Source organism: Acanthisitta chloris, unplaced genomic scaffold (assembly GCF_000695815.1).
Source record: "Acanthisitta chloris isolate BGI_N310 unplaced genomic scaffold, ASM69581v1 scaffold780, whole genome shotgun sequence".
NCBI lineage: Eukaryota > Metazoa > Chordata > Aves > Passeriformes > Acanthisittidae > Acanthisitta > Acanthisitta chloris.
The window spans coordinates 40753-53525 of NW_008652044.1; the positions used below are offsets into that span (position 1 = coordinate 40753).

The 12773-nt window shown below is 41.6% G+C and overlaps 1 protein-coding gene across 1 annotated transcript in view; it reads right to left on the reverse strand.

Moving 5' to 3' along the window:
• LRRC56 (leucine rich repeat containing 56) overlaps positions 1–12470 on the reverse strand; it is a gene marked incomplete at its 3' end in the record, with an annotated part of 51676 nt that extends 39206 nt beyond the window's left edge. Inside the window, 2 exon segments of the mRNA XM_009075536.1 lie at positions 2777–2864; positions 12315–12470. Of these exon segments, the coding sequence (XP_009073784.1) occupies positions 2777–2864; positions 12315–12470 (244 nt within the window).
• Positions 12471–12773: the final 303 nt, after the last annotated feature.

Below are 12773 nucleotides of genomic sequence, written 5' to 3' on the forward strand. Positions count from 1 at the left end.
GACCAGAGGCCAGGATAGCAGCACAGTTTCAGGGGCAGGGAGCCAGCATGACATCTTCATGATGGGCTCGACACCATCAACAGCAGCCCTGCTTACACCATTCACATCAAAGGTGTAAAATGCTCTGCCATATCCCTATAAATATAAGCCTTATTCCATGCACCTAAAAATCATCTGCCATGTGAAAAAAAAAATCTTCAAGAAACTGAAGATCACTGAAAGCATTAAGTAGCAAACTTTCTGCCCTAGCTACCTGGTGACATTTGCAAAGAGATTTTCACAGGGAGGAAATTCAGCAATGCAGTTAAATTAAAAAAAAAAAAAAAAACCACCTTAAAAAAAGACAGAGGGAAATTCAGGATGGTCTTGATGTTATAGTCTCAAAAGCAGTGGGGACCTGCAGCTTCTGGGTTTTATGGCCCTCAAGGGCCAACACTTGGTGCAACAGTGGGATATAAACAAAAAGGAAATTGTTTGCAGCATGGGAATAGTGCTCTGTATTCTGTAAGAGTTGCAAAAGCCTAACTATGGTGAGGAGAAAGAAAGGGATTTATTCCAGTAATGGAAATGAAAGAGAAGTACAGAATGAAAAAGGTGAAATGTTTTGCTAGCTTGACACAGCTAATGTAAAATGGCATAGGAATGGGAGCACCACTTTTGAGCATTGTAGATACAACATAATGAGATTTCCTTATCAACTGGAGGAACCATGACTGAATAGATTATGATCTCAGAAATAAACTGATGTAATTTCTTTTCTTGTTTTTTTTTTTTAATGGATGGATCACTTGATGGATAAGGAATTGGCTGAATGGCCACAAACAAATAGTTGCAGACAATGGTTCATTGTCCATGTGGAGACCAGTGACAAGCTGTGTCCCTGAGGGCTTGGTGTTGGGGCCTGTACTGTTCAACACACACAGGGACAGTGGAATTGAGTGCACCCTCAGCAAGTTTTCTGATAACACTAAGCTGTGTGGGGCAGTCACAGCTGGAGGGAGGGGATGAGCCATCCAGAGGGACCTTGACAGGCTTGAGATGTGGAACAATTCAAACCTCATGAACTTCAACCAGGTAAAGCGCAAGGTCCTACACCTGGGTCACAGCAGATTGGGAGGAGAAGTGGTTGAGAGCAGCACTACAGAGAAGGACTTGGAGGTGACAGCTGATGAAAAACTCAACATGAGCCAGCAGTGTGTGCATGCAGCTCAGAAAGCCAATTGAATCCCGGACTGCATCAAAAGGAGTGTGGCTAGCAGGTCAAGGGATGTGATTCTCCTGCTCTGCTCCCATGAGACCCCACCTGGAGTACTGCACACAGTTCTGGTGTCCCCAGCATAAGAAGGACATGGAACTGTTGGAGAAAGACTAGAGGAGGCCACAAAGTTGATATGGCAACTGACAGGCTGAGAAAGTTGGGGCTGTTCAACCTGGAGAAGAGAAGGTTGTGTGAAGATCTTATAGCAGCCTTTCAGTATCTGAAGGGAGCCTAACAGGGAAGCTGGAGAGGGACTCTTTGTCAAGAACTGTTGTAATAAGACAAGGGGGAGTGTCTTCAAATTGAAAGAGAGCAGGTTAAGATTAGATGTTAGGAAGAAATTCTTTACTCAGAGGGTGGTGAGACACTGGCACAGGTTGCCCAGAGAAGCTGTGGATGCCACATCCCTGGAAGTGTTCCAGGCCAGGCTGGACAGGTCTTTGAGCAAGCAGGTCTAGTGGGAGGTGTCCTCACCCATGACAGGGAGGTTGGGAGTAGATGACTTTTAAGGTCCCTTCCAACCCAAGCCATTTTATGATTCTATGAATTAACCTTAAATTATGAAGTACCTATCAGAAAGAGACCTGTTTATGGAAATGAACAGAATAACCAATGAAATGTGGCTAAACAATTCAAGACTAAAGCTCTCTTTGCTGCACGTGCTTAAACATTCTTAACAAATCAACATCAAAAGACCCATTAAAGCTAATCAGCTGTTGCATTATATTCACCTGCACATGAAAAATGAACTGCTTGGCTGAAAATACCAGCACCCACTTTTGGGGGCTCCTTTTAGCACAGCAAATCTTACTCTACAGTAGTTACTCAGCTTCAATGTAGCAGAAGATGGACTGGGTTGTGGTAGGAATCCACATGACAGAAAATGACTGGTAGTACTGGAAAAAAAAGGAAGGTTCATATTCTCAGTGTTAACTCTGCTACAGAAGAAATTCCTTTGTACTTTTGACTTCCCTGGTGCAGTGATGATTACACAGAAATGAAGCACAAGGATTAGGGCTGTTTGTGGCCCATCAGAATGATGTACCTACAGGATCTTTCTCCAACACATTTTCCAGTACAGCTCAATGAGGTAGTACAAGATGCAAAAAGAGGCTGCTGACAGCATGAGCTGCCTGGCTCATGGCAATTCTCAGTCACAAGGAAATCTTACAGTAGAGGGAAGCTGACCTTTGGCTACTGTTTTGCTAGATACAAGTCATCTAGAGGACAAGTTAATCAGTAAATAAAAGATCATTTAGGGACTAGAAGCATATCCCGAAAGAAAAATTAGTTCAAACTAATTTGCTCTAGACAGAAGTGGTGTCACTCATCCCCTTGTCATAGTTTTCAGTCACAAGAAAACAGAGATCAAGGAGTGTGAGGTACTAGGGAGATCATGTTTCAAGAGCTCTTGAGCAGGACAGTACTTTACACTGGCTGTGGGTTACTGAGTTCCCAGGCCAAGACATGATAAAGGAAAATTTGAGAGGGTGAACAGAAGAAAAATTGTTTTCTTACCAAAGTTTCCCAAGGTGCTTTCTCTTGTATCTACTCGCATCTCTAGAGCCTTCACTTGCTGCAGATCATCAACTCCTGTCAAAACTTTCTGTAAAGATAAGCAGAGATGTATGTGTACTCTCATGCAATTAACCAGATATCACAGCTGCAAAAAGGTATAGAAATGCTTTCAATCACTTGTTTTGTCAATATATACTTCAGGTCAATATGGCTAGATGTGCAATTGTATTGAAATAAATTCAGTGTTCAAAGATCTTTCTTCCTCATAGCTCCAAAATATTCTAGTCTCCCATAGCTTATACATTGCTTAAAGAGTCAAGGCTGAGGGTTAAAGTCAAATTGCAACTCAACAACAAGCCAATTAGTTTAATTTAAACAATATGTCCATGCTTTTAGATTTGCACAAGTCTTGCACTAGTCCTCAGCAGATAGAAAGTGTTACCCTTAAGTGTTACCTGTAATCAAAAAGACACCAGGTAGTTGAACTCAGCAAAACACAGTTTAGCATTTTAGCCCAAACCAATGAAAAGGAAATGAGATTTTAGCTCAAGCAGCTCACTTTTCTGAAAGAAGCCAAGACTAGTTAAAAGAATTACAAATTCCTTTGGCAAAGGAAATTTCGGCTGCATCAAAAGGAGTGTGGGCAGCAGGTCAAAAGAGGACTCCTAAGAAACAGAATTACCCGATATCTTCAACTGCTTTTGAACTATCTTTCAAACATTATGTTTAAAATTAATTTTAATCTCATTTTTTTAAACTGTGATTCTCAGGCTGAACCTGAGAAGGCTCCTAGACCTTCTTGCCTTCCCACTAGAGTATGAGAAACAAAGACCTAAGGTGAAAACTTGGGAGTCCCCAACGGCATCCAAAAATTTACTTTCTATCCTTAGCTGCAGCCACCACAAACTGTGTTTGGCTCCAGCAAAGGCAGCAGGCTTACCAACTACAGACTGCTTTCTCCCCCCAAGTAAACACAAGATCTCTCACTGCAAGACACATTTTGCAGTAACCCTTTTCAGCAGATGATGCTGTCTGTCATACAGCACAAGATGATGTGTGAAATGAGAGCTAGCTGATGTCCTGGCACACAACCACACACTCGGATCGCTGGATTTGGATGCAAGCTTACTGCCATTGAAGGAAGCTACTTCTGAAAAATACCTCCCTGCTCCCCATCAAAACCTACATAATTAGAAGACAGGACAGGAAGAAGTCTCAGAAGAAGTAATAAGCTGAGGGTTGTACACTTCGTCAGTAGAGTAGCAAAAGGTCCTGACATCACAAGGAGCCTTTGCTCCCATTTTGTCCTCTTCTCCTTTGCTGTCTGCAAGTTTCCTGCATGCTGTCCTTCCCCCTGCTGCATTCCAGACAGCCTCCTTTCACAGTTCTGCTCCCTGTTCATCTCTTTCAAAATCCAAGCATAAAAGCTGCATAAAGTTATATTCTCCCCTCTTCTAGGGTTCCCTGTTCATTTTTCCTCATACCAGGGATTACCAGTGTGATTCTTTGCCCTCCTTTTCCTCTTCCAGATCCACCATTTCTACTTTTTTCACTGTCTGAGAGATGAGCTGCTTAGCACATCCATATTTTTGTACTGCGACAGGCAGAGCTGTGGCTCCAGCACTGGAAAGGGTTATTGGCTGTCAACACCAGCTCTTTGAACTATAGATAGCTGCCTTGAAGCATGTGCTAAACAGATGTGACAGTCTCCATACATGCTTGGTGCCCACTTCCCTGTTCTGCTTTGACAAGAGTCTCTGTGAAAATCACTGTCCTTCCATCTGCTGATGCCGAGATGTTTGGAGAGCTTGTAACCAATTTGCTGTGGGATGCAAAAGTTAGTGCAGTACATGAAGGAAATGAGAAATGCTCTCAGGTGGAGGATATGAGCTTATTTAAAGGTACCAGAAGCACAGAGAGCCCAGGTATTCACTGCAAGCTAGTCAGGGAGCAAAAGACCAGGGTAGCAGTTCAAGAGAAGGTTATGTGGTGAGTGGTTCCTGTGGAAGATCTTTAGGACATTACTACTCCCCAGACACCATTCTTGGTATACTAGTGCAGCTGAAAGTGTGATAGCTCTCCTGTCACAGCTAAAATTCTGACACCAGGAATGGGGAAGATTTAGGGAAGGGCATGGAAACATTCAAACAAAGATGATGCATATTTAGCAGGATCTCCTTTTTATGCTGTTATTTAATGTCAAAGCACAGGAAACTTCATAAAAATTTGAAAGGAGGGTTATCCAGGAAGAATTTTGCTGCTATTGGGTAGCAGAAGGGGAAAAAAATCATGGCCAAGCACACTGAAAGGGTCATCAGCTTGGACAGATAGATGTCTGGCACCATGTGGATAGAAGTGATGCGACAGTGCTCTGCGTCTCTTCATCCCTAGGGCCATCCCAGGTCTAGGACAGGCTTCTGCCCTAATTCAGAGGTGTCCCACTGTGGCTGCAGGTAATGACTGCCTGCCCACAGCAAAATGGGCTCTTTTGACAGCCAGGGACAGAATGTTTCTTCATCTGTGCCCCAGGAATGCTGACAAGACATGAAGGTCCTGTACCGTCTATGTATTTCTTTGGCTGATTACAGCTGGTCAGCCTTCACCTAGAGCAAACAAAAAGGGATCAAGGATCTGATCTAGACAAAGAGCTGGAGATACTCAGAGTTATTTTAGATATACATTTTTCACCTTCTTCAAAAGAGGAGTAAAACCATTTTTCATTATATTATACAGAAACGATTGGTAAATAATTTACGAAGTATTTTAAGAAGCAACTCCACGATAGCTCACAAACCATTCCCACCATGCAAAATGTCTGGCCAGTATCTAACTGGAGTGTGTGCACTCGTTTAGAAAGCTTTTCCTCTGGCTGACAAGAACACCCAGTAAGCATTCTGCAAGAAATTGCAGCAGAATAATATTTCAGTGCTTGCAGAGCTTCCCAATGGGCAGAACAGTCACCTGGGGGTGCTGGGAAATCCCACTCAAGTCCCAACTTGCAAGTCTTGCAACTATCTGTAAATTCCTTAATTGGCAATTAATATCTGTTCAATTAAAACTGTTGTGTACAACTCATATCTTCTCTCTCCCCCAGACTTTCACATGCTCTAAGAAAAGTAGGTGTGCTGCTGAAGAGAATGTTGCGTGCAGCTTTCAGAGAAACATTTCCAGCTGTGCAGTTATTTTGCTGATCCTGGTTAATTTGGCTGAGACAGCAATTCCCAAGCGGTGAGCTTCTTTTCTTTTAATACTACACCTGTATGCAAATACTAGATTCATGTCCATTCATGTGTTCGTTGCCTTTTTTTTTTTCAAATTCCCAACTCAAGTATAATCTCTCCCTCACAAAAAAAAAAAAAAAAGTTGATAAAAGTATGACAAAATATTTCGGCTAAGAAGAAAATTACTAGAACATTAACAGGCTTTAAGTGATTCTAAGTCAGAGGATTTTCAATGAAAGGGAACAGAACTTCTCTGTGGTCCCATATGCAAACTTCCTTTCAAAATGGCTAAATGCTGCAGATGCCCATAATTACAATATTTAGCTGTATTTCAGTACTTTCTGCATATACATACAAATACATTCTTCTCTCAGATCAGATGAAGAGATTAGCTAGGCTCTATAAAAAGAGATTTTCTTGGCTTGTGTGAAACGTGCAGATGAGGGCAGTAATTATGAAATTTAAGCAGTGGTGGATGCATTAGTAAAGATGTCTTTATTCTGGTGCCGAAGCCTCCAAGTCACGTCAGCAGATCTACATGGATAGGGCCTTGCCTAGTCTTGCTGTCTACAGTTCAGCTCCTCACTGACTCATGCTGAGGATTCACAGTTCTGACACCTTTTTTTGATCCGGTGTTAAGGGTCTGATCTAACTGTTGCAAACTTCAAAGGGCACATGGGGCACCAGAAATGATATGGGAGGTTTACTGTTCTCTCAGATCAGCATCACTTCTGTAGGAGGGGGAAAAACCTCAGTTTTAACTATGTGCTGAATTAACAAGATGTGGACAGGATAACAAACCTTCTTACATCCCTTTTTGCTTAGATTAGTTTTAAGAATTTATTTTCTCTCAAATAGATATAAAAAAGTCATACTCCAATATTACTTCTTCTTCCTATTTAGCTACAATCATTGCTCAGTGTTGTGCCACTGAACATGCAAAACTCAGCACTGTAATCTGCCATTTTATGGACTGTAGGAAGGAATAGCTGTGACTGTAGGAAATGACAATCTGGTTTATTGTGGGGTTTTTTCATATAAAAGCATGCATATGTGTGCATATGCATATGCATATGCATATAAAGATTCCTGATGTGACAATTTGAGTGTGAAACATCAGATGCCTAAGTAGCAGGATGAGCACTAGTCTAACACCACAAGCCTTCACTGCAGTAAAGGTATTAGTGCTGGGATAAGAACATATAAAAGGAAAGCTCAGAAACTAAATGAGGCTTTGTAATTTTCTTCCTGTTCACAGCATTACCTTTACTATCTGCTACCTCGAGTAATCTGATCTAACTCCGAAACTAGCTGAGCTTTGAGCAGAAGATCGAACTGAAAGACCTCCAGAGGACCCCTCAAAACTTTTATACACTTCCAGTGAAGGATTCAGCAGCTCCAAATTCAATCAGTTACTTCAATCCCCTTGACTCTACTTAATTTATCAAGGTTTTGCACTTTCTTGATCTCCGGTTTTTCTCTCAAATCCATTTAGCTTACAGTTCAGAGGAAAACTTTCTGTGAAAGGAAAAAGGAAATGATTGAGTCATTTCAGTAAGAATCCAATCTGTTGTTCCAGGACCCTCCAGCATTTTCTTTTCCCCATGAGGATGAGTGCATACCACATGAACTACACCCTAACCTCCTGAGCAGCAAAACTAAACACCACTTCCGAACATGTGTTCCTGACTTTAGAAAACATGATTAGTTGGAGCAGGATCAATAAATAGCAAAATAGAGAATACTTCCTTTCTTCTCTAAAGATGACACACAAACTAGATTGGTTTGTATAATGCCACAGTATCTGAAAGGTCATTTGACCTTGTAAAATTAGTTTTTCTGAACAGTGGAATGCTGTTTGTGAAAGTCAGGAAAAGATCCTTCACAGACAGTGGGGAGAGGATGGGGGTTAATAGGAAAAAATAAAATGTGATCCAAGCCAGGTGGTGCCCTTAATTTCAGTTTCTCCACATGGAATGAAAAATCTGTGCCACAGCCCTAATAGAGTTAAATATTAATTGCCCATTATTAGCCAGGTTTCAGAACGTGAGAATTTGCTCACACTGATGTTCATAGAATTTTAGGAGTTGGAATGGATCTTACAGATCATCTCATCCTAACCCCTTGCCCTGGGCAGGGACACCTCCAACCAGAGCAGGTTGCTCAAGGCTCCATCCAGCCTGGCTCTGAACACTGCCAGGGTTGGGGCAGCCAACACCTTCCTGGGCAACCTGTGCCAGTGTCTCAGCACCCTCACAGGAAAACACTTACTTGCTGACTTCTGTAGTCTGCACAGACACTTACTCTGTCCCTTGTTCTATCACTGCAGCTCCTAACAACGAGTCTCTCTCCAGCTCCCTTGTAGCCCCTTCAGATACTGATAGGCTGCTGTGAGTTCTCCACACAAACTTCTCGTTTCCAGGCTGAACAACCCCAAATTCCTCAACCTGATGTATTCTACAACATCTGGCAACAACACATAAGCATAAGGACAGGCAGAGCAGGGAGCTGGAAATATTAATAGGACAGGTACAAATGGAAAAGCAAAAATGCCTATTCATATAGATGAAGATTAAAGAGTACAACAGAAAACTGACATTTATACTAGCAGAAAGAATAAAAAGGATATCTAATAATATCAACCCTTGCATCAAAAGCTTTTGACCTGTAGCTTGGATGAAGAACACTCAAATACAAAAGGGTGTTACATGATAGCACAGCAAGAGAGCTGGCAGCAAGCAGAAACTAGAAGATGTGATCAACAAAATGTGGCTCTGGGATCATACAGGATTTGAAGAGACATTATGCTGAAACAAGGCCACAGAAGACCACAAACTGCAGTGAACAAGCATAATGTGTGAGTGAGGGGATCTGCTATGGAGAGGAAGAGAATGGGCAAGTATTGAATGGTTTTGGAGAAGTTGTCTTATGTTCTACAGGATCCAAGAAGGCAAAAAGAAAAGAAACAGGGGGAAACAAATCAGTCTAAGCCAAACCTTCTTCTCTTTGGGGGAAAAATGCAGCAACTGGGGAAAAAAAAAGTGAAGGAATACAAGTATCACACCTTGGGTGATCACAGGTGGTGAGACACTGGCACAGGTTGCCCAGGGAGGCTGTGGCTGCCCCAGCCCTGGCAGTGTTCAAAGCCCGATTGGATGAAGCCTTAAGCAACCTGATCTAGTGAGGAGGTGTCCCTGCCCACGGCAGGGGGTTGGGACTAGATGTTCCGTAAGGGCCATTCCAACCCCTAAATTCTATGATTCTATGATTCCTTTAGAAAGTTCTTAATAAAGGGGAATGTTAATGGAGACTGCTAATGTTTTCACAACGAAGTAGACTGCCATTCTCCTGCAAGGACAAAATCAGTCAAATGTGCAGGGAGAAATGAAGCTGCAATTCAAGGTGCCTAATCTTCACAGATTCTGCACAGCTAGATCTTCCAGCCTCCCCAAACTGAACTGAACATTGCAAGGACAAGAAGTAAAGATGAGTATGTATATCAGGGCAAGAAGTAAACGTGAGTATGTATATCAGAACAAAAAACTCCCTCAGGAACCTCCATCAGGTGTTCAAAAATCTGCCTATGCCACACTGGGGCCCATGCCCTTATTTGAATATAAAGTAACTTTACTTTAATGAGCATGTATTTTAAAAGTCTACTAGTTTTCTTCTCAGAGCACTTCAGTAAGCACAATCAATAACTCCTAAAATATTCACAACAGCAAGACAATAAAGAAGATATTGCAACTGTATTGATTTAAATAAAACAACTTTTCCAGCCATTTGATTGTCAATGGCATGTGGTTCCTTACCAAAATATGCATCTGAAAATTCATTTCAGATTAGATGTCTGAACGCTTTGAACATTTGCAAATCCAGAGGAAATAAATTTATGGAAGCAGTTTCTTCCATTTGGTCAACATAAAGGTCAAAAAAGAGATAGATTGGATATGTTATTAAAACAGGCTATAAACACTGTGAATGTTTCCTTGACAATGTCATGTAATTTTTCCTCTGAGCAGGAAGTATCCCAGCGATGCCAACACAAATGTTGGGTTCTAGGGCAGCAAATAACTGTCCAGGAAAATTAGCAGGACAGTAAGCATCCATTTAGAAGAATTTTTGAAATGGAATTCCTTACAAATGCTAAAACACACAAACTTAAAGAGGCAAGAGTCAATTATCTAACTTGTTATCTGCCTTTTAGAAACAAAATCACCAAATAATGGACAGGAACTTCATGGGATGTGGGTAACATTGCCTTACATACACTTTTCTGCTTACAATTTACTGTGAACTGAAAGCAGTAGAGCTCCAGAAAGGGAGGAACTTCATCCCAATGAAAGACCTTCCTAAAGGTTTAAATCAGAGTTTATTGAAGTCAGAGGGCAGCTGTTTTGATTACTCTAATGGGCTTTGGTTCATGTCCTAGAAACACAGACCAATCTGAGAGGTTCCCATTGGATTTATACAGTGTATTATAAACCACAAACACATTAGACCGGTCAAACTCTATGCCAGACTTTAAAAAAAGACCAAGAAGTTGTCAGAGATTCTCATGAGCCAAAGGAAACTGAATGACATAGATCATACAATTATGTATCAATCTTTCTCCAGAATGCTTAAAATATACACTCTCAAGAAAGAGATTTTTTCATCCTCAACCATTTTATAAACACTAAAAGACTTATCTACTAAGGTAAGAGTAGTTCTGAGAACAACTTGCTGTATAATCTACAGCACATGGTCAAACTGATGGCTGGTATGTAGTTATGGAGTGGTGTAAACCTGCAGCTGGAATATGCTCCCTGCAGCACCAACTGTCTCTGTGCTGGCACAGTGAGTACACAGAGGGTTATGGACACCACGATCACCACCTGTCTGCTGGGAGCATCTGAACCACAGAACCATAGAATCATATAATTTTAGGAGTTGGAATGGACATTATAGAAGACCTACTCCCAACCCCCTGCCATGGGCAGGGACACCTTCACATTAGACCAGGTTGCTCAAGGCTTCATCCAATCTGGCCTTGAACACTGCCAGGGTTGGGGCAGCCAATGCTTACCTGGGCAACCTGTGCCAATGTCTCACCACCCTCACAGGAAAAACTTCTTCCTAGTATCTAACCTAAATTTCCCCTCCTTCAATTTGAACCTGTTAACCCTTGTCCTATCACTGCAATTCCTAACACAGAGTCTCTCTCCAGCTCCTCTGTAGCCCCTTCAGATATTGAAAAGTTGCTATGAGGTCTCCATGCAACCTTCTCTTCTCCAGGCTGAACAGCCCCAGCTCCCTCATCCTGTCTCCATAGGGGAGATGCTCCAGTCCTCCTAGCAACTTTGTGGCCTCCTCTGGACTTGCTCCAACAGTTCCATGTCCTTCTTATGTTGAGGACACCAGAACTGTGTGCAGTATTCCAGGTGAGGTCTCACAAGAGCAGGGTAGACGGGGAGAATCACCTCTCTTGACCTGCTAACCACAGCCTTGATGGCCCCATCTATCTTCCACGAGTGCTACCCAGCAGAAGAGCTACTCTTCTGTAGCTCTGCAACACAGAAAGCTTCTCCCCATAACTTCTGCTCTCAGCTCTCCCTCCCCTTAGCAGAGAAAAGGAGCTTATATGATCAGCTCCTACATGTCCCAAAGGATTTCACCCTTAATCTGTCCTGAGCAAATATGACACAACGTGCAACCAAATACTCTTTCACGAAGCGAGTTTCTTCATGAAGATTTCAGCATGCTACTCTCTTTCAACAGGCTGCACACCAAAATAATTTCTCCCAGTTATAAAATTTTCAAATGTGCTCTGAAATTTCACAAACTTTGATACATATATATATATATAAAACATTTCTACCATTTGGATATTTTAATTGGATTCTTAGCAGGACAGAGGGTTTCACTAATTCAGAAAAAAAAAAAAAAGTTGTGCTCTTAAAGTTACATTTCTAATCTCTAGAACAAAGTTAATGTACTTTTTTTTCCTAATGCTACGATTCAAGGTACTCCATATGGCATTAATGGGATCTGTTTGGATTATAATGACGCTACCTGTGCTTTTCTTCATGCTGCTTCAGGAAACCTAGCAATGAACACAGCCACATTCATGCTGGAAATACTTTCTATATGAAAGAAGGTGAAAGGAGGACAAACATCTGATACATTTCCATAAGACAGAATCTACTTCATGCAGAAGTCTAAATGTCCGATAGGCAACAATCTGCAATCAACACAATAGCAGTTGGAAGTTAATACAGCTCTGTATATGCCAGTTTGCCTCTTCCACTTCATTAAAAAGTTGGATGTCTACTCACTAGTTTCCTGGGGGAAAGATGTTCATCCACAAGCAGCTCTCCATCATCTTTACTCAGCAGACTGGCATTCAGCTTGTCTTGCCAACTCAAATCAGTCACCCGGACTGCAGCTGAGCTTGGATGAGAAACTCTCTCAGGGTTCCACTTCAGGTCCATCTCCACATGCTTTGAACAAAAGTATAACAAGTGGTCTGATTGTTTTAACCTTATTTAATATTTTCCCTTCAGGAAATCTATTTTGACTCCCATTGAAAGATAGCAAGTGCCATATTCAGAAAGAACCCCAAGAGAACTCATCACATTACATATATTCTTCCTTTTCTTCACCCTCAAGAGGTATCTGAGTCTCATGCCTCATTCAGCTCTGAGTGTAAGCTTTTCCAGCAAGCTGTTGATTGCAGTTATACAAAAGTCCAGGCATACCTATAACTATCTACAAAGAAGATAATGAGAAAAACT